The sequence below is a fragment of the Vipera berus genome (assembly GCF_964194415.1).
Source record: "Vipera berus genome assembly, chromosome: 15".
Taxonomy (NCBI): domain Eukaryota; kingdom Metazoa; phylum Chordata; class Lepidosauria; order Squamata; family Viperidae; genus Vipera; species Vipera berus.
In genome coordinates this window covers 5,347,402-5,371,425 of record NC_138218.1, presented here as the reverse complement: position 1 = coordinate 5,371,425, position 24,024 = coordinate 5,347,402, and the positions used below count along the sequence as shown (strand labels likewise).

Genomic DNA, 24,024 nt, shown 5'->3' with positions numbered 1-24,024 from the left:
CATTGTTAAGAAACCCATAAATGAATCGACAGAAATAATAGAAGAATGTTGAACTAATAAAATTACAGAAGCAGAAAGTAGTTTTTCTTTTTTAAAATTACTGTTAATTTTAACCAGCTAAAGGAGTTAGTAAGAATGTGGGATGGGTTAATTTTCCTGCAATTAATGTTCGAAAATGGCTGGTATTATGACCAAATAATATAGCAGTTTTATTACGGATTTATCGTAGAATTAGTAAAAAAAAAAGTTATCTTGGTATATACTCCTCCCTTTTAGACTCTGAGCTTCTTCATCATGTTGTCGTCCTTTCGCAAAGTCAGAGCCCAGGTATTTTGAAATGTGCATGCGGGACCACGCTTTTTCTGGTTTGAGGTTTCTGCCCTTTTCGCCCTCATGACAAAGAGCATTTTAAATGCTCAGTTTTGTTTTGTCTTTGATGCATGGAGTGGAATCAGAATGCTTGAATGTGTTCTTGTTTTTCCAAGCAATTTTTCTTACTTTTTCAATTAACATTTTAATATATATATATATATATATATATATATGTATATATATATATATATATATGTATATATATATATATATATATATATATATATATATATATATATATATATATATATATATATATGTATATATGTATATATGTATATATGTATATATGTATATATGTATATGTGTGTAAATTACTAACAAAGAATTAAGGGAGACTAAGATGCATTTCTGACTCTTTAGTCTTCATCAGTCATACCCTTCTGAGATTCGAATAGTTAACATTTGACTCATATATATATATATATATATGCATATGTATATATGTATATATATAAATAAAAATGTGGATCAGGAAAGGAAAGATGCAAAGTATGATGGGGTGGCCATCAATGCCAATAAAGCCAGGGAAATGATGTTTTATGTATTTGGAGCAAAAAAAGCTGCAAAATTCTATGAATTCCAGATTCTGCATGTTTAGCATGTAATTTATTCGTGCCGTGGAAGATCACTGATTTTTTCCTGGTGTGCTTTAGCACAGAACGCAGTCTCCGCTAACCCCTGCATGACGATGACTAATGTAGAGGTGGGAGGTGTTTTGTTTTTTTAAGTTGCCAGTTAATCATTTGATAGATAAATCCAAATGTTCTTTGTTCTTTCAACTCAAACCATAAATAATTTCAGAGTTGAGAGAGGTAAAGATATAATTCTGCTTTATTTTACTTGAAAGCCTTTGAAAGCCGAAGGTATTAATGGAAGGTCATTAACCCTAAAATAATGGTGGGAATCCAGCCTGGAATGAACAGCAGATTGTATGTAGTGATTCCTGCACATAAAAAGGAATCCTGTACTCCCCCAGGCATTGTGCTGGATTTTTGGATATTTATTATTTATTAATTCGGTTTATATACCGCCCTATTCCCGAAGGGCTCAGGGCGGTTTACAGGGCAGAATTTAAAAACAATACAATATAAAATTTAAATAAAATTAAATTTAAGTATAGCCCCAAAAAGTCAAAATCACAATTTAAAATCATTAAAACCCCTCAGTCCAGGCCAGATAGCTCAAAGAGCCAGGTTTTTAGGTCCCGGCGAAAGGAACGAAGGTCAGGGGCAGTCCGAAGTGGATATCATTTTCACTTCTCTGCAAAGCGCTTACCGTTCAAAAGGTGACGTTTTAGGCAAAGTGATGAAATCCCAGGTTTTTGTGGGGTTTTATCATTTCCCTGTGCTTTGCTGCATGCTACCAAGGCTGAGATGGCAGGACATTAAAATGAAGATTGATGCTCTGCTGATGGATGGCCGTCAAGGATGATAGGAAGAACACTGGAGATGCTGTCTATCGCCTGAAATGACCATAGACGTCAACGGGGTGGTGAGGACAGCAATTTACAAGCTGTCCAAGGTTCGAGTGTGCCGCAGCACTCCTGCAATAGCTCACCCGCTCACAAAGATGGACTTCGATACTTCGACAGCTCATTTTTGAATGCAGCTGAATCCAAGCCCCAAGTTTACATTTGGCCTTTGGTGGAAGGTTATTTCAACTTTCCTGAAATAATGAGGAAGGCACGCCCACGCAGAGAAACGCTGACTCTGTGGATGAGAAGATAGTTACAAGGCATTTTAAGGGCCTGTCCTCGGGCTGGACGAGAGGCCTTCCAGCGGTCCCTGAGGCAAGGCAGATTAAAACGGGGGCCGTGCTGAGGAGTTTGCTTATGGTAACTGGCAATAAATCCTTCACATTACTACTGGAGGCGCACAACCAGCGTTGTGTGCCATAATGCATATATGCGTGAGCTGCAGCATAGCAGCGTTTGTGCATTCTTGATGCAGGTGTTTATACCTTGCTGGGCTTTGAACTGGATGGGACAGGTGAGGAGGTGGCTGTCTTCGGGTGGCGAGAAAAGCTTTGCACAGCGGCAGCAAAATAATAATAATAATAATCCAGATTGGGGAATCGTTAGGAAAAACGACACAATTTAGAAAGAAAACACACAGCTGTGTCACGTCAAAAAAAACCACAAAAAGACTAGGAGACGTGGTGGAGAGACGCGTACGAGGAAGCACAGTAATCCACAAATGCTAAAATGAAAATTTGTTCCTCTCTCTTAAAGATAGTGCTTGGAAAAGAAAGCCAACAAACATTGGGTAGAATAAAACAAGACAGGAGACTGCTCAAGATATAACAACGGGGAAGTCTTCCTAAGCCTATGTTGCTAAGACTTTCCTTGGGCAAAGCATGCGGTACTTCTGCGTAGACAAAAAATAAAATAAACTGGCCTGTGGCCCAAGCAGGGTTATAAAACCCCTTTAAATCCACACATGTGCTGTGGCTTTTCCTTTGTGAATGGAATTGCTAGCATGATCGCCGTTGCATTGCAGAGGCTAAAAATACCCCTTGTTCAGCATTCTCTCCCCGGATTTCCCCTATTTTAATTGCTTTGAGGGGATGTTCGGCAGCAGATCAGAGAAATATTCGGAGACCTTATCCTTTGATGTCCTGTCAGCCTCAGATCTGGTAGACGAGAGGAGCAAACAATTTTTTTCTTTTTTTATTTGTAAAGCAAAAGCCTCTTAAAAGACGTGACAGATTTCAAACGGCTTCTCTCTTCCTAAAATCTCAAAGCCGTGGCTGTTTTCCTGGCCTCTCCAGCCTGCAGGGCTCCAACTCCCATCAGCCACTGCCAGCCTGGGGGTGGGTGGGTTACCATGCCGCCCCACATGGTGGGACGAGAATTGGAAGCCCAGCACAGTTGGTCGTTTTCAAGTCCGTGGAGACCAAAAATAAGCCTTTGAATCCAGCTTGGACATGTCTGCCTGTCTCTCGACCTTATCAGCAGAATGCAGTTGCCTTGGGCGGGGCTGGTCTGTGTCCTGCACAACAGAAAATGTGTGGAATGCGATGATGTGTATGTGTGTGTGTTTGAGTCGGAGAGCAAAGTCTGTTCTTCCCTATCACGCCCAGAGAGTGTGTGGGGGGGGGGAGAGAGAAAAAAAATGGTCTCCATTTTGGGGTGGGGTAGAGGACAAAAGTTGGTTGCTTTCCAGCGGTGGGCCGGGCTGCGCGCCACTGCACCAGGCAACCGGCTGATAAACGGCTCCTTCAGGGGAAGGCCGAGGCTGCGGCTTCTGCCGTTGCAAAGGCTGATGTGAAATGCAGGCTGCATCGCTCTGCAGCATCGCCACCGCCGCCGCTGCGCTTGCGACTCTCCAGCATTGCCAGGACGGAGCCCTGCTGATGTCAGCCGGTTGCCTGCGCGGAGTTTCTTTTTTTTCTTTCCTTCCCCCTGTGTGTTTTGTTCCCGTACCAAAAAACAGCACGTTATTATTCCGACATTAAAGCACTTCACTTCCAATTGACTTAGGCTTACAAAGGGAGCCTTTTTGTCCTCTCCCCTCCACACAGAGACACACACACACACACACACATTCTAGCTGAAGGGCAAGTAAAATTGTGTGACGTGAATAGCAAGAGGCACGCTTGTTGAGCTTTGCAGCTCCTGGTGTAAAGCTAAAAGCAGGCACGGGCAGGGATCGGGGCTTCTAGACCAGGGGTCCCCAACCCCCAGGTCCGTGGACCGGTACCAGGCCGCGGTATGCCAGCAACCAGTCTGCACAAACAAGCAAAGCCCCATCCGTGAGATGCAGGCAGCACACGTAGGATCCGTGAGCAGAGGGGCTTTTGCCCAGGTTCGCCTGGTGCGCCAGTTGCGACCCTATCTGGACCGAGATGCCCTACGCACAGTCACCCATGCGCTCGTGACCTCCCGGTTAGACTACTGCAACGCGCTCTATATGGGGCTGCCCTCGAGGACCACTCGGAGGCTTCAGCTGGTGCAGAATGCTGCTGCGTGAGTTGTGATGGGGGTTTCCCGATACTCCCATGTAACACCTCTACTCCGCGAGCTGCATTGGCTTCCGGTTGCCCTCCGGGTGAGATTCAAGGTGCTGGTGATGACCTATAAAGCCCTAAATGGCATGGGTCTGGGATATTTGAGGGAACACCTGCTGCCGGCATCAAGTTCCCTTCGTCCTGTGTGCTCCCACAGGGAGGGCCTTCTCAGGGTGCCGGTGGATAACACCCAGGGGCAGGGCCTTCTCTGTGGGTGCACCTGCCCTTTGGAACCAGCTGCCCGTGGAGCTTAGGACTGCCCCCGACCTTCGGTCATTCCGCCGGGACCTGAAGACCTGGCTTTTTGAGCTTTCCGGCCCAGGCTGAGAGTTTTAATTGGGTTTTTTTATATTTTTCAGGGATCAAATTTAATTATTTTTAACTGTTTTTAACTTTTGTATTATATTGACATTTTTAAATACTTTGTAAACTGCCCTGAGTCCTACGGGAAAAGGGCGGTATATAAATTCAATAAACTTAAACTTAAAACCACGCACCCTCCGGTCCGCGGAAAATTTTTTCTCCACGGAACCGGTCCCTGGTGCCCAAAAGGTTGGGGGCCTTTGTCCTAGACAACACTAGGCTTGCAGCAGGTGGGGATCCAACCTACAGGTGGTCCTCAACTTAAAACAGTTCGTTTAGTAACCGAAGTTACAACGGCACTAAAAAAACAGTTCTTATGGCCATTTTTCACACACATGACTGCTGCAGCATCTCCATGGTCAGGAGAGATCAAAATTCAGATGCATCATATTTACGACGGTCGCGGCGTCCCAGGGGAGGTCACGCGATCCCCTGTTGCGACCTTCTGACAAGCCATCTAAAGGGGGGGAGCCAGATTCACTTTACAAGAACGTTACCAATTTAACAACCGAAGTGATTCACTTAACCAGAGAGGTTGTAAAACGGGACAGAATTCACTCAACAAACATCTCATTTAGCAACAGGGGCTCACTTCTGGTCCTAAGCCGAGGACTGCCTGCACATATCCCCTCCTGTTCATTGATGCCGTTTGACTTTCAGAGGATGGATCCCACGGGCGTAAAAGTGCTGGAAACGGCGGAGGACATACAGGAGAGACGTCAGCAAGTTTTGGACCGCTATCACCGCTTTAAGGAGCTCTCTACTTTGAGGCGCCAGAAGCTCGAAGATTCCTACCGGTTCCAGTTTTTCCAGCGGGACGCGGACGAGCTGGAGAAATGGATCCAGGAGAAGCTGCAGATCGCCTCAGATGAAAACTACAAAGACCCTTCGAACCTGCAGGTAAAGAAAGGGTCCTTTTTTTCGGGTGCTGCCGCCGGGCGGGCGAGGCATCCGAGAGTCGGGCGTAAGGATGACTGACCCCTGCGTTATATTTCTCCAGGGGAAACTGCAAAAGCACCAAGCCTTTGAAGCTGAAGTGCAGGCTAACTCCGGAGCCATCGTCAAGCTGGATGAGACAGGGAACCAAATGATCAGCGAGGGGCATTTTGCAGTGGAGGTCATCAGGGTGAGTCTCGATGTCCAGATGTCTCCGGCATCTTCTTTCGGATCCGAATTGCGGAGGCTTGGATCTGCCTGGCCGAGCCAGGCTTGAAATAGCCGATGACTAATTGAAAAACCCAACTTGTCAGTTGACCCTGTCTTAACCTGCTGCTTTGAGGGAAGATGTTTTATGCCGAGATTTCCTTGGCAAGAGTCTCTCCTTTCTAGCTGGGGTGGTTAAGCCTTTCCAGCAAAGTCTGATTTCCCCCAAATTACGAACGGGAGGCTGGCTGTGGGGACAATTCTCGTTCTGTGGTCGACGCCGCGAACATCTGTCTGCCATGCTAATTTGTCTGTTCAGTCTTTCACCCCCTACAGGACTGCCCAGCGCCCAATAGTAACCACCACCCAAGTTGGGGCCCACGTACGAGTAGGTGGCTGGCTGTGTGGGTGGTGTGTTGTGATTTTCTTTCTTTCTTTCTTTCTTTCTTTCTTTCTTTCTTTCTTTCTTTCTTTCTTTCTTTCTTTCTTTCTTTCTTTCTTTCTTTCTTTCTTTCTTTCTTTCTTTCTTTCTTTCTTTCTTTCTTTTTCTTTTTGAAGCCCTGTTGTTCTTTGAATGCCTCTGTGTTTCCTTTCCCTCTGAATTCGGCTGTGCCTCTCTCTCGTTTCCCTTCAGTTGGAGCAGGGGTTCCCAACCGGGGATGCGAAAACTTGGTGCTTGGGTTTCCCCCCCCAAAAAATTATAGTGCATACCACAGGTCTGCAACCTGCGGCTCCGGAGCCGCATGCGGCTCTTTCAGCCATCTCCTGCGGCTCCCAGTCCTCTGCCATGTGCAGTCCAAAAAAAAAAGAAAAAAAGTGGGACTAAAAAAGTTCAACCAATCAATTCAAATATGCAGGGTAGGTGCATATCTTGCCTTGGCTCCACTCTTCAGTCAAACCCTGTTCTGCGTATGCTTGCATGTATGCGCATGCGCACACATTTTTTGCGGCTCCCAGTTTTTCCTTTTGTGGGGGAACCGGTTCCGAGTGGCTCTTTCACTGTTTCAGGTTGCTGACCCCTGGTGTATACGATCGTTCCTTGCCGTTATTTCGAACTTTTGTAAGGGGTGCGGGAATATATCAGAAGCGTCCTAGGGAAAAGGTTGGGAGCCACTGAGTGGGGGAATTGCTGTGCGTGGCAGAAAAAAAGGACATTTCACTTTTCATACGAGCAACAGCCCCGACTGCATCCTGACATTTATTTCTTAACATCATTTCTACCCTCCCTCAGGTCCCGTTCCCCCCAAAAAGAGACCCTCTACGATTTAAAAACCCAGAGAATAGAGGAGTGCGGGGGGGGGGGGGAAGGAAATGTAAATTTTAGGTAGAGCGAAATCTCACTGTTCTGAAACAAACTTTTCTTTGATTTCTGCTTTTTTTGCCTAATGATGTCATCAGGCAAGCAGTGTCTTTTTGGGTCGTGTCCCATTTGCACCTGACCCACCTGCGCAGTTGGTGTAAATCGAGGCCAGCAATTGTCATCAGGGCTTCGTTATGCAAATCAGCACCAAGATGGACTCTTTGATTTAATGGCCCTTTTTAGTTCATAAAGGAAATGCCTCCACCCAGTTTGTCTGTTAAAATGAGGCTTCAGCTGAATCTCAAAAATCGTAAACGGCATGCTGCCGATCTGGATTTTCCAAAATGGCTTAAAAACCATGGCAGATCACAAAAATTGGGTGTGTCCTTTTAACACTTGCTTGAATATTAGCCAGAATAGGGGGGATCACCTCCCCCCACCTCCCCCCCCCCCGTCAAGTAAGAGCCATGTCCTCAAAAGTTCATTATTTTTCGGACTCGATTCTGAGCTAGAATTAGAGCCTTGGTGGAACAGTGGGCTAATGCCTCCTTAAGTAACACCAGCTGCCTGCAATTAGTGCAGGTTCGCATCCCACCAGGCTCAAGGTTGACTCAGCCTTCCATCCTTCCGAGGTAGGTAAAATGAGGACCCAGACTGTTGGGGGCAATTAAGCTGACTTTGTAATAATGCCGCTTGGGGGTGTGTGTGAAAGCCCTAATAAGCAGGCATATACATAGAATGAAGGCTACTGCTAAGCTTGTAAGCCGCCCTGAGTCTTCAGAGAAGGGCGGGATATAAATGGAATTAAAATAAATAAATAAAATAAATAAATAAATATTTGCATTGTGTAATTTTTTTCCCCCACCCTGAAATACAATGTCAGAATGCGGGGAACTTGCCCAACATGTTCTGGTGGCTGATTTGTTGCCAGCAAGAAACTTTTATTCTTGCGCTGTGTGGAGTGTTCAAAAGGATATTTAGACAACACACACAGACACACACACACACACACACACACACACACACACACACACACACACAAGCTCAAGCATCAGCTCGCTTGGAGGTTTTTCAGGAAGAGATTGGCCAATCATTTGTCTGAAACAGTGTAAGGTCTCTTGCCTGAGCAGGGGGTTGGACTAGCAGACCTCTTAAGGTCCCTTCCAACTCTTGTTATATTCTGCTTTGTGTTTCCCCTTTGAGCAACTTGCTGCGACAGCTTACAAAAGTATATAGCTATACTTTCAGCAGGCCCGCCTGTGTCCTAGAGAAACCTCTGTAATCTGGCTTTTATTTGATGTTTCCAGAACAAGGATTGCTGCCAAATACAAGGGGTGATGCCTTGTTTGTGCAAGTGTTTGCTTGATAGTGTTTTTCCCTGTCCCCCCCTCCCCCCTCTCTTTTCACCTTCCATTCGAGCCTGTTGACTTTTCCAATATTCTGGTTCCCTGGTTAAAATCTTGAATTCAGGCTGCAGAGCCGCCTCGTGGCATTAGGTGGTGCAGCGGATAGAATGCAGCATTGCAAGCTCATTTTGCCGGCTGCCAGCAGTTCGATCCTGACCGGCTCAAGGTTGACTCGGCCTCCCGTCCTTCCGAGGTCGGCCAAATGAGGACCCAGATTGTTGGGGGCCAATAGACTGGCTCTGTAAACCGCTTAGAGAGGGGTGTGAAGCTCCGTAAAGCGGTACATAAATCTAAGTGCTGTCGCTAGTGTTATTTTGCTTATGGGGAACCTGTATAACTCAGCCGGAAGTAAAATATAAGTAAAGGTAAAGGTTCCCCTGCACATGCGTGCTAGTCGTTTCCGACTCTAGGGGCCGGTGCTCATCTCCGTTTCAAAGCCGAAGAGCCAGCGCTTGTCTGAGGACGTCTCCGTGGTCATGTGGCCGGCATGACTAGACGCCAAAGGCGCACGGAACGCCGTTACCTTCCCACCGTAGTGGTCCCTATTTTTCTACTTGCGTTTTTTACGTGCTTTCAAACTGCTAGGTTGGCAGAAGCTGGGACGAGTAACAGGTGCTCACTCTGCTACGCGGCACTCCGGATTCTACCCGCCAAACTGCCGATCTTCTGATTGACAAGCTCACTGTCCCTCCCTTAAAATATACACATAGACATACACGTACACATACATACGTATATGTATGTGTGTGTATATGTATATGTATGTATATATATTTGAGTAAATTTTTTTGATTGCTAACAGAATTAAAGGGAGACTGATATAGCCATTTCAAACTTATTTGTTCTCATCAGTCAGCCACACCCTTCTGAGATTCAAACCTGGGCTGATTGCACATGAGGCAGTTGTTTTAACCTCTAGGCCACAGGCTCTTTCTCACTTCGTCAGCTGCATCGGGGAGGGAAGAGACCAGGGGAGATATGCCTTGAGTATTTTGAACACCTTGTCGGCCCAAATATATACTTCCTGCAGATCAGAGCACCTTTTTTCTTCCTTCTTCTTCTTCTTTTTTGGGTCTAAGCTGAGTAATCATCACCGCGGTTATTCTTTTTTCCCAGAGCCGGCTGCAGGAGCTTCACCGGCTGTGGGAGCTGCTTCTGGAGAAGATGCGAGAGAAAGGGGCCCGGCTGTTTCATGCTCAGAAGCTGGTGCAGTTTCTGCGAGAAATCAGCGATGTGCTGGATTGGATCAATGACAAGGTCTCTGCATCGAGGGCCCTTCCCACTAGGGCAGACATGTCAAACACAAGGCCCGGGGGCCGGATGCGGCCCGCGAAGTGGTTTCATGCGGCTCGCGAAGCCATCCTGTAAACAGTGAGGGAACGGCCCCCACTGCCTTGGCCCTGGCCCAGAGACCCTCCTTCTGCCAGAGACCCCCAGATCTGTCCCACTCCTGCCCAGGCCCCCCATAGGCACCCTTGATGGGAACGATGTAGAGCTGGCCATGCCCACCCAGTAGGCCATACGCACTCTGGCCACGCCCACCCAGTAGGCCACGCCCACCCAGGCCACACTCACCCGGCCCCCTGAGAGCAACCGCCATGCTGATGCGGCCCTCAATGAAATTGAGTTTGACATCCCTGCACTAGGGAGAGTGGGGAGACTTGAGTTTTAGCTACTGTAGGTTGTTTGCAGGGGCCACCTCACAACAGCCCCCTACGGATAGTCCATGACTCACAGTGGTTCGTTTAGCGGCCGTTCAAAGTTACAACGGCACTGGAAAAACGGGAGCGTTTTTCACACACGACGACCATTGCACCAGGGTCACCTGTTCCAAATTCAGACGTTTGGCAACCGATTCGTGACAGTTGCAGAGTCCCGGGATCACCCGATCGCTTTTTGCAACCTCCTGACCGGCGAAGTCGGCGGGGAATCCAGATTCTCTTAACAACCCTATTGCTGACTTAGCAGCGGCAGTGGCTGACTTAGCGACTGTGGCAATCCAATGAGGCAAAACTCACTGAACAAATGTCTCTCTTAGCGACAGAGATGTTGGGCTCGATTGTGGCCATAAGCCAAGGGCGACCTGTATTTCATTGTGGAAGCAGAATTGTGTTTTCAAAGAAGCGTTTGGAGATCTGCTGGCCTGCGTTTAAAATTGGGATTGGGAAGGAACCAGGAAAGTGATTAATGAAGGTGGAACATTTCCTTGGTGTTCTGGCTGCACATCAGGCTAGCTTACTATCTAGAACAGGGCTCTTCAAACGTGGCCCTTTGATGACTTGTGGACTTCAACTCCCAGAATTCCTCAGCCAGGCACGCATGCCTGGCTGAGGAATTCTGGGAGTTGAAGCCCACAAGTCCTAAAAGGGCCAAGTTTGAAGACCCCCCCGATACAGACTTTAAGAGGAGTGGACTTCAACTCCCAGAATTCCTCAGCCAGCGTGCCTGGCTGAGGAATTCTGGGAGTTGAAGCCCACAAGTCCTAAAAGGGCCAAGTTTGAAGACAACCCACCCACCCCGATACAGACTTTAAGAGGAGTGGACTTCAACGCCCAGAATTACTCAGCCAGGCACGCATGCCTGGCTGAGGAATTCTGGGAGTTGAAGTCCACAAGTCCTAAAAGGGCCAAGTTTGAAGAGCCCTGATCTAGAATCGACGTTCCAAACTTGAATTCGAGATTCCCTCCTCCGAATGCAGCTCTCTTGCAGAAGGGCTAACTCTCTCAGACCCTTTAAAAGCTCACCCAGCTTCAGAACAGGGCTGCCATCCTGGCTTCTGTTCCTCTCCCAGCCTGCTGACCAAGCTTTTGTGGTTTATCGTTTCTAGGAGGCCATTGTAACCTCAGAGGAGTTGGGCCAGGACCTTGAGCACGTGGAGGTGCTGCAGAAGAAATTTGAAGAGTTCCAGACTGACCTGGCAGCCCACGAGGAGAGAGTGAACGAAGTGAACCAGTTTGCCAGCAAGTTGATCCAGGTCAGAGCCTGGAGTCAATTGTGGGAGCCCCTTGGCGTGGGCTGCGTCGATCCTGTGGCCCTTGCGGTTTGCGAAATATTTCTGGTGCACCTGCAGCCGTGCAGAGGGTGTTTATTCTAGTTGGGGCTGGGTGTTTGGCCCAGTAAGCATGCCCTACCCTGCCCTGCCCATGTCTTGAGTCAACATTTTCCATCCATTCTGCTTTCCATCAATCCTATGGAACGAGGAGCTCCTTAGCTGGTTTGTTTTTTTTTTTTTGCCGTGGCTCCAGAGACTTCTGAAGCATTTCATTGGATCGTGACCCTTTTTTCTGTGTCCTTTAGGACTGTCCTTCTCAAAATAAGTTAATAATAATAATAATAATAATAATAATAATAATAATAAATAATAATAATAATAATAATAATAATAATAATAATAATAATAATAATAATAATAATAATAATAATAATAATAATAATAATAATAATAATAATAATAAATAGTGTTTCCTGACCTCTGAAAGGGATTTAAGACAACCTCCCCCAACTTGGCACGGGCTAGGCTACTATTCTCCTGCAAGTCAAGGATTTAAGGGATCTGAATCCAGGCAGGTGGAGAACCCAAACTGGCGAAAAAAAAATGGTTCCAGAGCTGATAACAACTCTGCGACCAAGTCCGAAACATTTCCAGGACGTGGGAGATTATTATTTTTTATTATTAATTCCATTTATATCCCGCCCTTCTCCGAAGACTCAGGGCGGCTTACAAGCTTAGCAGTAGCCTTCATTCTATGTATATGCCTGCTTTCACACACACCCCCAAGCGGCATTATTACAAAGTCAGCTTAATTGCCCCCAGCAATTAATCTGGGGGCAATTAAGCTGACGAGAAATTCTGGGATAATCCCATTAAAACAACAACAACAAAAAAACCCCACACCCCTTTGTAGAACGATTTGAGGTTGGGTGCAAAATCATCAAAGCATCACTCAAAATATCTCTCCAATTTTTCCCACCACCACCCCTCTAGGAACAGCATCCAGAAGAGGAGCTGATTAAATCGAAACAGGATGAGGTCAACACAAGCTGGCAGCGGCTGAAAGGACTGGCTCTTCAGAGGCAGGGGAAGCTCTTCGGAGCTGCCGAGGTGCAGCGTTTCAACAGGTGATCAGCTTGACCAGTTGGGTCAACCCGCTTAAGAATGACCATCTGCCTGAGTGTTTACAGGACGGTAGTAGCCAGAGATGTGTTTGTCTCATAAAGTCCTTTTCTTGGGATATAAATAAAGCTACAGAAGGACTATAACTTTTGTCGCTTGCAACCTTCCCTGTCTGGAGAGTCTCAGTCAATCCAGGCATGGTTGTCCCCAAAGTCCTTTTTTTTCCCCCCAGGAGGGCACATGTAAACCTCCAAATGCCCCCAAGGGCTTGCTAAAAGAATGCAAAGGACCAGCGGTCTGCCAGAGATATAAAATCCTTCCACTCCCCATCCATCCATCCATCCATCCATCCAGAGCTGAAGAAGCTCCTCGGATGGGAAGCGAAACGGCCTTCAAAGAAAAACAAGAAAGTCCTGAAAAAAAAGCATCTTTGCAGCCTTCCCTCTTTCCTCGAAAAGCGCGGTGGGGAAAGGCATACATTGATGCCTGCCTGTATTTACAGGGATGTGGACGAAACGATAAGCTGGATTAAGGAGAAAGAGCAGCTGATGGCTTCGGATGATTTCGGAAGAGACCTTGCAAGTGTGCAAGCTTTGCAACGCAAACATGAAGGCTTGGAGAGGGATCTGGCTGCTTTGGAAGACAAGGTGGGTGCCGCTGGCCTGAGCAGATCCCTTTTTTTTTTAAAGCCTTGTGGGGTTTTTTGTTTTGTTTTGTTTTTTCAATCACCTGAAAGAATCCCGCCGAAGGAATTGCAAGGGTTTGTGTCCATATTGAACAAAGAGCTCTTTGAATCAATTAAACCAGTTCTTGCCAATGCCCTTTTTGCAGTTGTCAAAATCCAGTTGAGTTCGATTGTTTTTCTTTTTGAGCAAAATCTCCAAATGTCTGTCGTACTCCTAATCGCATTTGCTTGCTTAGAGCTTAATTAATTTCCGGCATGTACGTAAAGAATAGGTATGCGTTTTTTTTAAACAGTTTGACACAATGTGCTTATTAGGCATTTCTTGTTGGCAACCTTATCTGGTGCTTCTCTGTTTTCCCCCAGCTTCTGTTGCTCTGGTGTTAATCTACGTTTCTCTGCTGTGTTCAGGTGAAGGCTCTGTGTGCAGAGACGGACCGGCTGCAGGAGTCCCACCCTCCCAACGCCTCTCAGATCCACGTGAAGCGAGAGGAACTGATTGCAAACTGGGAGCAGATTCGCACGCGGGCAGCTGAGAGGCATGCACGCCTGAATGACTCCTACAGGTAAGATGCTGCAGTGCTCATAAACAGAGATTCACCTCTTCTCCTACTCCAAGCAACGAAACGTGACAAGGGATGAAGCTTGCCGTGGAATAGAAGACTAGAGAGAGAGGGAGAAAGTTTTCAGTTGTGGCAGAGATCAGCAAGGAAACAACCCAGAAACCTGAACACAATCCAGATGAAGCCTGGATTAATGTTGTTTCAATAATAATAAATAATAATAATAATATACATCAAGAAATTGCAGCTTCCTGCAATAACTCCAGCAAAGCTACAAAAAACTGTGCTACTCGGAACAGATTACATTTTAAGGAGATACCTGGTTGATACCTAGGATGCTGGCAGCAACCCGTGTCAACCATTAGTGCCAGTCAATTTGAGTGTTCAGTTGACTGAGTTTCATGTTTTGTGAATAAAAGTTTAATAACAATAATAACAATATAGTTGGAAGGGGCCTTGGAAGTCATCTAGTCCAACCCCCCTGTTCAGGCAGGAAACCCTTTTCAGACCCCTTTCTATACCCTGAGATATCATTGATGTAATTTTTCCTCTTCGCCCCAAGACTGCAGCGATTCCTGGCTGATTTTCGGGATTTGACAAGCTGGGTGACCGAAATGAAGGCTCTGATTAATGCCGATGAACTTGCCAACGATGTAGCAGGAGCAGAGGCCCTGCTGGATAGGCACCAGGAGCATAAGGTAAGATGCCACCATGGAATCTGGCCTCTTTGACAGCGACAGCAGTAGCACTTATAGACGGCTTCTCAGTGCTTCACAGCCCGCTCTCAGCGGTTTATACAGAGGCAGCCTATTGCCCCCAACAATCTGGGTTGTACTCATTGTACCCACCTCGGAAGGATGCAAGGCTGAGTCAACCTTGAGCCAATCTGGATCGAACTGCCGGCAATGGGCAGAATTAACCTGTAATACTTCATTCTAACCACTGCGCCACATGGCTCCTGGTTGAACTGCAGGCCTCCCTCAGCCAGCCTCAATGGCAGCAAGTGCCAGTGGGTTCCCAAGAATCCTTTGCCACCCAGTTGGCTCCTTGGCCCTTAAAATCAGAACCTGGAGTAGGTACAAACTGGCTACCTAAGAGTCCAGTTACTGCGTTTGGCCTTGAGTAGAGTTTACGGATGGCCACTGAAGGCCTCCTTTGGTCCTTTCAGATACATTTTGGCCCCCAGAACTGATTTGTTACTGGGCGCCTCATCCACTCTGCTGAAAGATGCTCCTCCTGTGCGTCTGTGGGTGTGTTTTGTTTCTGACTCTGGCTTGATGGATTTGGGATGTGACCATGTTCTGACCACCTTTGGCTGCAGGGAGAAATTGATGCTCACGAAGACAGCTTTAAATCTGCGGATGACTCCGGCCAGGCCTTGCTTGCTGCTGGACATTATGCCTCCGATGAAGTTAAGGAGAAGGTAACTCACTTTACTGCCAGCAAGAAAGCGAAGAGGAGGAGAGGGGGTGTTTAGACCGTGGGGGTGGGGGGGTTCCACATTATTTCTCCGTCTCCTCCCAAGGAGATATTTTGACCAGCTCACCCCCCCCCCCCGCCCTCATAAATTGTAAATTGGCTTTATTACAATCCAATCGCTGCTTTGCCAAGGAAATCAGCAGCACTAAGCAAACGGGGGGGCCTTCCCAATCAACCCCATTCTCAAATAACGTGAACTCCTGCTCCTGACGCCAAGACGGTTTCTCCTTTTTTCTCTCAGCTGACCGTCCTCTCTGAGGAAAGGACAGCTCTGCTGGAACTCTGGGAGCTTCGTCGGCAGCAGTACGAGCAGTGCATGGACCTGCAGCTTTTCTACCGGGACACCGAGCAGGTGGACAATTGGATGAGCAAACAAGAGGTGAGCACTGTGGGGGATTCCCCTGAACGTCGCTTGGCCCAGTCTGCTAGTTTTTGCAGGAAGACCTTGACACGACAAAGCAGGCCTCTAGAGCAAGGTGTGTGTGTGTGTGTGTGTGTAACCTGCAACGTCGTGTGACGTGTGGCGACATATCGCGACTTCCCCCATTGCCGGCAATGGGGTGGGTGCGTTTTCGGTGTTATGCATCCGGCCCGTGGGCCGGCAGTTTGACACCCCTGCTCTACAAAGTCCCTTTATTGTTCTAGGTAAATGTTCTGACAAATGGCCTCCAACCACCGATAAGGCTCCACCCCGCTCTACCCTGAAGGCAGCCCCCCTCAGCCCCCCAAACAGCCCGTATATAACAAAGAAAGTCCACAGAGTAGGAGCACACTCACAGGGCAAGGTCCCGGGTCCCCAATCCACGAGGCAAGCTGTAGCCCGTAAGGGAAAATCAAGGCAAAAGGCAGTCTTGAAGGGGAGGCAAGGCAAAAGCAGTCTTCAAGGGAAGGCAAGGCAAAAGGCAGTCTTCAAGGGGAGGCAAGGCAAAAGCAGTCTTCAAGGGGAGGGAAGGCAAAAGGCAGTCTTCAAGGGGAGGGAAGGCAAAAGCAGTCTTCAAGGGAAGGCAAGGCAAAAGCAGTCTTCAAGGGAAGGGAAGGCAAAAGCAGTCTTCAAGGGAAGGGAAGGCAAAAGGCAGTCTTCAAGGGAAGGCAAGGCAAAAGGCAGTCTTCAAGGGAAGGCAAGGCAAAAGCAGTCTTCAAGGGGAGGGAAGGCAAAAGCAGTCTTCAAGGGGAGGGAAGGCAAAAGGCAGTCTTCAAGGGAAGGCAAGGCAAAAGGCAGTCTTCAAGGGAAGGCAAGGCAAAAGCAGTCTTCAAGGGAAGGGAAGGCAAAAGCAGTCTTCAAGGGAAGGGAAGGCAAAAGCAGTCTTCAAGGGAAGGGAAGGCAAAAGGCAGTCTTCAAGGGGAGGGAAGGCAAAAGCAGTCTTCAAGGGAAGGCAAGGCAAAAGCAGTCTTCAAGGGGAGGCAAGGCAAAAGCAGTCTTCAAGGGAAGGCAAGGCAAAAGCAGTCTTCAAGGGGAGGCAAGGCAAAAGCAGTCTTCAAGGGGAGGCAAGGCAAAAGGCAGCCTTCAAGAGGAGGCAAGGCAAAAGGCAGTCTTCAAGGGAAGGGAAGGCAGCCAATACTCCCCTGGTGTCTGTGAGAATAGGGAGCTCTCTGTCCTGTCAGCCACTTCCCCCATCGCCTCAGGGGCCTGGGACAGCACTGTCCTCTTCAAACATGCCGGGGGAGACATGCCATCCCCCTTGGATGTTCCCAGTTCCAATTCCTCTCCGAACCGGCCTTCGATGGAGCCACGACAGACCTCCACGGCAACCTTCAGTGACTCGCCAGACTTTTTCATCAGATCGTGTTTTCTTCCTGCTTCTTTCTCAAAAGTCTGGTGGCTCTGATGACCATCTCCAGATCTTCTTGCCCTGTCCCACCAGGATATTCTGCCTTTCTGCACGGACGGCCTTCCCTTTGTGTGTGTGTATGTGTGTGTGTGTGTCTCGTCTTCCTCCGCGGCCCGTCTGCTTTGCCAAATCTGGCCCTTTCTGATGTTGTTTTGCCTTTTCTGTCTTTCTTTCCAAGGCCTTCTTGCTCAACGAAGATCTCGGGGACTCTCTGGACACCGTGGAAGCCTTGCTGAAGAAGCATGAGGATTTTGAGAAGTCGCTTAGCGCCCAAGAAGAGAAAATCACGGTGAGCTATTGGGGGGGATTTACTTATTTCCCTGGAGTGATAAGCAAAAACCTGGTCCTTAAAAAAACACTTAGCAATAGTGTCTCTCTCCCTTCCTCCCCTCCCCCATATGCTGGGGTTACAGACACATATTTGAGAACTTATCCAATTTAAATTCTCCAGAGTGGAAGATTATACCATCAGACTTACTGTTTTAAGCCTTCGCTAACTGAGCTAAGCTATCCCTGGTTACCTGGCCCAGTTTTTCATGAGTTACCCCCATTACAAGATAGCCTCTATAATTGAATTCGAGGTCATTTTAACCAATCAAATTATCAGAGCCTCGTGCTTGGCAGTTCTGAAAGATAACCTTGGCTGTTTTTCAAACGGGAGACACCTGACTAGGTATTTAAAGTGGGGACTTATAACCCACTTTGGTTTTGTACCCTGTTCTGTACCAGCCTACTACCGGCCCTGCAGAAAAGGTAGGGACAACCCCTTCCTTTTACAAAACGGCAAGAGGCTGGAACTAAGCCTGCCAAATTTATTAACATAAAACAGAGCAAAACAGAGCAAACACGAACCATGAAAACAGGAGCGATTCGAACGGTTGCCTTCAGCAAACCAACCCTCCCACGCATTCCCCTTTTATACAGTTCAGGGCGTGGCTTCTCTCTGCCTCCTTCCGAGGAGCCCCATTGCCTTCCTCTGTTTACTCCTGATTGACTGCCTCCTGCGTCGGGCGTCCTTGAACAGGGCCAGCTGTGGGTCATCTTCATCCATGCTGTCAGGCTCACACAGCTGGGTCTGCGTCGTAACCAGATGGGAGGGGCCTGGCTGAGGACTCTGCGGAGCCTCAGGGCTATCCTCTCCAGGCTCTCCAACACCTGCCTCCTCCTCCTCTGAATCGTCCGACCCAACTGCCGAACCCACAGGCTGACGCTGAATCACAGCATACCCCTTCAAGGCAGCGGTAGATAAGACCTTCCTTTTATTTTCCCACCACCACCACAGCCCTTTGAGGTGGGCTGGGCTGAAAGAAATGCCTTTGACTGGGGTCTGAGGAAGAGGGATGAGTAGTACCGGTTGAGATTGGAAAACGGGGAAAGGTTATCAGACAGCTGGGCGCTGTACTTCCCCTTAAAGCCCGAAGGATAAACTCTGCAGTTTTGTTTGAATTGGTTTCGGTCCACGATTTGGGGTACGGATTCTCATCCCTCTTCAGAGCATCCCTTTGGTGGTAAATCAGAATTTCTGCCTGTCTCCACCCGGCTCAAGGCAGGATGTCTACCTCGGCTAGTTTTTTTTTGAACGGTGTCCGTCCTGGGCGTTACATTTCGCCACCTCTTTAATGCCGACGAGAGGTTTATTTCTTCCTGCCGAGTTTCAGATCAGCGAAGCCCTTCAAAAGGCTTAACAATCAATCTCCTGTTTTCCTGAGTAAATAAATAAATACCGTTTGGTTTTATAGGCGCTGGATGAGTTTGCAACAAAACTGATTCAGAATAACCATTATGCCAAGGAAGACGTGGCCACCCGCAGAGACGCCGTAAGTTTCAAATGCAGCCTCATATCTTGCTTGGGCTTCTTTGTTTGGTCTCTTTGTGTGTGGGGGGGGCGGGGGGTAGCTGGCTGCAATTGAAAGAAAACAGAATCGTGGATTCAGGCTTGCGTGTTCTTGTCTTTTGCCAGCTGCTGAGCCGTCGCAACACATTGCACGAACGGGCCCTGCTGCGTCGAACGCAGCTGGCCGACTCCTTCCACCTGCAGCAGTTCTTCAGAGACTCGGATGAACTGAAAAGCTGGGTTAATGAAAAGATGAAAACCGCAACGGACGAGGCTTACAAGGTGTGGCTGCTGTGCGATATATATTGTTGGCTGTATGTATGTGTGTGTGTGTGTGAGAGAGAGAGAGAGAGAGAGAAGGGGGGAGAGGAAGGAAGGAAGGAAGGAAGGAAGGAAGGAAGAGAAAGAAAGAAAGAAAGAAAGAAAGAAAGTAAGAAAGAAAGAAAGAGAAAGAAAGAAAGAAAGAAGGAAAGAAAGAAAGAAGGAAAGAAAGAAGGAAGAAAGAAAGAAAGAAAGAAAGAAAGAAAGAAAGAAAGAAAGAAAGAAAGAAAGAAAGAAAGAAAGAAAGAAAGAAAGCCAGGCTTACAAAGTGTGGCTGCAATGCAGTATATATTGTTGGGTATATGTATATGTGTGTGTGTGTGTGTGTGAGAGAGAGAGAGAGAGAGAGGAAAGAAAGAAAAAGAGAAAGAAAGAAAGAAAGAAAGAGAAAGAAAGAAAGAAAGAAAGAAAGAAAGAAAAGCCAGGCTTACAAAGTGTGGCTGCAATGCAGTATATATTGTTGGGTATATGTATATGAGAGAGAGATGAAAGAGAGAAAGAAAGAAAAAGAAAAAGGCTTACAAGGTGTGGCTGCAATGCGATATATATTGTTGGATGTATATATATGAGAGGAAAGAAAGAGAAAGGAAAGAAAGAAAGAAAAAGGCTTACAAGTTGTGGCTGCAATGTTGTTGGATGTACGTATATAAAGAGAGGAAAAAGAAAGAGAAAGAGGAAAAAAAGGGAGGAAGGGCTAAGGAATTCTGGGAGTTGAAGCCCACAAGTTTTAAAGTGGCCAAGTTTGAAGACCCCCCTGACCTAACCCAACTTCCATCCGTCTGGTCTCCCTCCGTTTCGCAGGACCCGTCCAACCTACAAGGGAAGGTCCAGAAGCACCAGGCGTTTGAAGCCGAGCTGTCGGCCAATCAGAGTCGCATCGATGCCCTTGAGAAAGCCGGGCAAAACCTGATGGACGTCAAACATTACGCCTCAGACGAGGTGGCTGTTCGCATGAACGAAGTCATCAGCTTGTGGAAGAAGCTGTTGGAAGCTACCGAGCTGAAAGGTACAAGGTGGAAAAAGAGAGAGAGAGAAGATTGCCATTATTTATTTATTTATTTATTTTACCTTATTTATTTATTTATTTATTTATTTATTTATTTATTTATTTATTTGATTTATACAAGGTGGAAAAAAGAGAGAGAGAGGATTGCCATTTATTTATTTATTTATTTGTTTGTTTGTTTGTTTGTTTGTTTGTTTGTTTGTTTGTTTATTTATTTGATTTATATACCGCCCTTCTCCCGAAGGACTCGGGGTGGTGTACAGGGCAATAAAAATAAGAATACAGAATATAAGATTTAAAATTAAATGATTGTGCCCGATGCAGTAAATTAGTTAAAAACGGTGTTAAAGCCCCAAACCCATCAGACCAGGCCGGCTTGTTGGAATAGATAAGTTTTTAGATCACGACGGAAGGAGCGAAGGTCGGGGGCCATTCGGAGTTCAGCCGGTAAGCGGTTCCAAAGGACTTGTGCGCCCACCGAGAACGCCCTCCCCCTGGGGGTCACCAGTCAACATTCTCTGACCGGTGGTACCCTGAGGAGGCCCTCTCTGTGGGAGCGCACTGGACGGAGGGAAGTTGACGCCGGCAGTAGGTGCTCCCGTAGGTAATCCGGACCCATGCCATGTAGGGCTTTATATGTCATCACCAGCATTAGCATTAGCAGACAGAATGAAGCAGAAGTGTGTGTGAAGCATCTAAACTAAACACAATGATGACCGTTTAAACAACAACTGTTTCAGTTACAAATATAAGCAGGAAATAGTATGTAAATGTAGACGCAATCATCCAGGTCAAAAGCATGTAAAAAGGTTTAATCACGGCATTATTAAATTTAATAAGCTTTATTATTATTACGTTTATGCAGTTTAATAAACCTTGGTTCCACTTGCCATGATTTATTTATTTTTTTTACTTAGCAGGAAAAAAAATTAGATTTTTGAGGGCATGGAATATATTCTATTCTATGATAAATATAATTTAGAGCCTTGGTGGAGCAGTGGGCTAATGCCTCCTTCAGTAACACCAGCTGCCTGCAATTAGTGCAGGTTCGCATCCCACCAGGCTCAAGGTTGACTCAGCCTTCCATCCTTCCGAGGTAGGTAAAATGAGGACCCAGATTGTTGGGGGCAATTAAGCTGACTTTGTAATAATGCCGCTGGGGGGGGGTGGCGAAAGCCCTAATAAGCAGGCATATACATAGAATGAAGGCTATTGCTAAGCACATTGGTTTGTGCTTTAAAATTGTAAGCCGCCCTGCGTCTTCGGAGAAGGGCGGGATATAAATGGGATTAATTTTTTTTTATCAGATTACCAAATACAATCCGTATTTTTCATACATAGCCACAGACACAAAATTTCCCTCGGAACAACTGAAATAATAACAAGTTCAATTTGTGGAAGCATTTTTTACAACTGCTATAGATAGTAAGGGTACTATGAATGTGGACCATCTGATTGAAATTAATCGAATACGATAGAGCTAAAGCTTCCATTTACACCAGTGTATCGTTAGATATTCCAAAGTAGAGATGCAAAAGTAAACGCCCAAAACCTTGCAAGTCTCCCCTTCTCCTTTCCAGGGATCAAGCTGTGTGAAGCCAACCAGCAGCAGCAATTCAACCGCAACGTGGAAGACATTGAACTGTGGCTGTACGAAGTGGAGGGTCACCTGGCTTCTGACGATTACGGCAAAGACCTGACCAACGTTCAGAATCTGCAGAAGAAACACGCCTTGCTGGAGGCCGACGTAGCAGCCCACCAGGTAGATCGTCTTCTCCTTTCCCCACCTGCCCTGGAGATTAGAATAGAATAGAATGGAATGCAAGATGAAACAGAATATAGGATAGAAGGGAATGGAATGGAATAGAATAGAAGATGAAATAGAGTAGAGCAGAGTAGAGTAGAATAGAATAGAGTAAAATAAAATAGAATATGGAATCAAACAGAATAGAGAATGAAATAATTGAAAGAGAATAGAATAGAATGTGGAATTGAATAGAATAGAGAATGAAATAATTAGAACACAATAGAATAGAATATGAAATAATTGAAACAGAACAGAACAGAACAGAATAGAATAGAATAGAATATGGAATTGAATTGAATAGAGAATGAAATAATTAGAACAGAACAGAACAGAATAGAATAGAATAGAATAGAATAGAATAGAATAGAATAGAATAGAATATGAAATAATTGAAATAGAATAGAATATGGAATCGAATAGAGAATGAAATAATTAGAACAGAATAGAATAGAATAGAATATGAAATAATTGAAATAGAATAGAATATGGAATCGAATCGAATAGAGAATGAAATAATTAGAACAGAATAGAATAGAATATGAAATAATTGAAATAGAATAGAATAGAATATGGAATCGAATAGAATAGAGAATGAAACAATTAGAATAGAATAGAATAGAATAGAGAATGAAATAATTGAAATAGAACAGAATAGAAACTTTATTGCCACTTTAAATGTACACTAATCATACATTAAAATGAAATTTCATTGCATTCAGCTCTCAAAAAAAAACCATTTTGCATATACCCACATACCCACACAAACACACACACACACATGACACAGAGAAAGCTTATAGTCTAGTTCTAACGTATACGTATACATGGCGGGGGGGGGGAGGGAAAGAATCCTGTGGATTGACAAGACGGCTGGCCTAAGGATCACAGCCATTGCGGAATCCAGTAGTCCTGCTATGAATAGAGAGCTGTTGTGCTTGGAGGGCAGCGGAAAAGGGCTGCGGAAGGGGACCTAACCCTGGACTCATTGGAGAGTAGAGAGAGATGGTCCTTGCAAAGTGCCCACTGCTGATCTCCAGTTCTTCTCGCCCCTCTATTCCCCGCCCTTAGGACCGCATCGATGGCATCACCATCCAGGCCCGCCAGTTTCAAGAGGCCGGGCACTTTGACGCCGACAACATCAAGAAGAAGCAGGAGGCACTGGTGGCCCGCTACGAAGCCCTGAAGGAACCGATGGTGACCCGCAAGCAGAAACTGGCAGACTCCCTCCGCCTCCAGCAGCTCTTCCGCGACGTGGAAGACGAGGAGACCTGGATCAGAGAGAAGGAGCCCATCGCGGCCTCCACCAACCGAGGTTAGCGCCGGGCCGCCCCTCTTGGAAGAGCGCAAGGCACGTTAACGTGTCCGCACGCATCGATAAGCGTGCCTAGCTTTGAGCTAGCTAGTCAATGGCGCCACGTAAGGGGAAATACAGGCAGTCCTCGACTTAGCAGCAGTTCATTTAGTGACCGAAGTTACAACGGCACTGAAAAAAAAGTGACGTAGGACCGTTTTCCCACGCTTAACGATCGTTGCAGCGTCCCAGCGGTCACATGATTTACATTCGAGTGCTTGACAACTGGATCGTATTTATGACGGCTGCAGCGTCCCCTTTTGTGACCATCTGGCAACCAAAGCCAAAGGGGGAAGCCAGATTCCCTTAACAAACGTGGCAGGGAAAGGTCGTAAAACTGGGGCAGACCCCACTGAACAAGTGTCCCGCTGAGCAACATAAAATCTGGGCTCAGTCGTGATTGTAAGTTGAGGACTCCTTGCATTTCCAAACTGATGGCTCTT

General features: G+C 46.5%; 1 protein-coding gene across 8 annotated transcripts in view; it reads left to right on the top strand.

Moving 5' to 3' along the window:
- The first annotated feature begins 281 nt into the window (after positions 1 to 281).
- The window catches only part of SPTAN1 (spectrin alpha, non-erythrocytic 1), a 67,302-nt gene continuing 43,559 nt past the window's right edge, over positions 282 to 24,024 (top strand). For 3 of the 8 annotated variants that reach the window (XM_081339582.1, XM_081339583.1, XM_081339581.1), the window contains exons 1-17: positions 5,407 to 5,646; positions 5,747 to 5,872; positions 6,209 to 6,277; positions 9,712 to 9,852; positions 11,423 to 11,569; positions 12,581 to 12,714; positions 13,212 to 13,356; positions 13,803 to 13,957; positions 14,517 to 14,652; positions 15,276 to 15,377; positions 15,675 to 15,812; positions 17,441 to 17,551; positions 19,002 to 19,079; positions 19,223 to 19,378; positions 20,219 to 20,423; positions 22,004 to 22,185; positions 23,299 to 23,542. In XM_081339582.1, the coding sequence (XP_081195708.1) occupies positions 5,410 to 5,646; positions 5,747 to 5,872; positions 6,209 to 6,277; positions 9,712 to 9,852; positions 11,423 to 11,569; positions 12,581 to 12,714; positions 13,212 to 13,356; positions 13,803 to 13,957; positions 14,517 to 14,652; positions 15,276 to 15,377; positions 15,675 to 15,812; positions 17,441 to 17,551; positions 19,002 to 19,079; positions 19,223 to 19,378; positions 20,219 to 20,423; positions 22,004 to 22,185; positions 23,299 to 23,542 (2,506 nt within the window). In that variant the 5' untranslated portion in view covers positions 5,407 to 5,409. Of the gene's footprint in view, positions 328 to 5,406; positions 5,647 to 5,746; positions 5,873 to 6,208; positions 6,278 to 9,711; positions 9,853 to 11,422; positions 11,570 to 12,580; positions 12,715 to 13,211; positions 13,357 to 13,802; positions 13,958 to 14,516; positions 14,653 to 15,275; positions 15,378 to 15,674; positions 15,813 to 17,440; positions 17,552 to 19,001; positions 19,080 to 19,222; positions 19,379 to 20,218; positions 20,424 to 22,003; positions 22,186 to 23,298; positions 23,543 to 24,024 lie in introns of those variants that run through there. The other 5 variants (XM_081339588.1, XM_081339587.1, XM_081339585.1 and 2 more) reach the window with 2 other exon arrangements.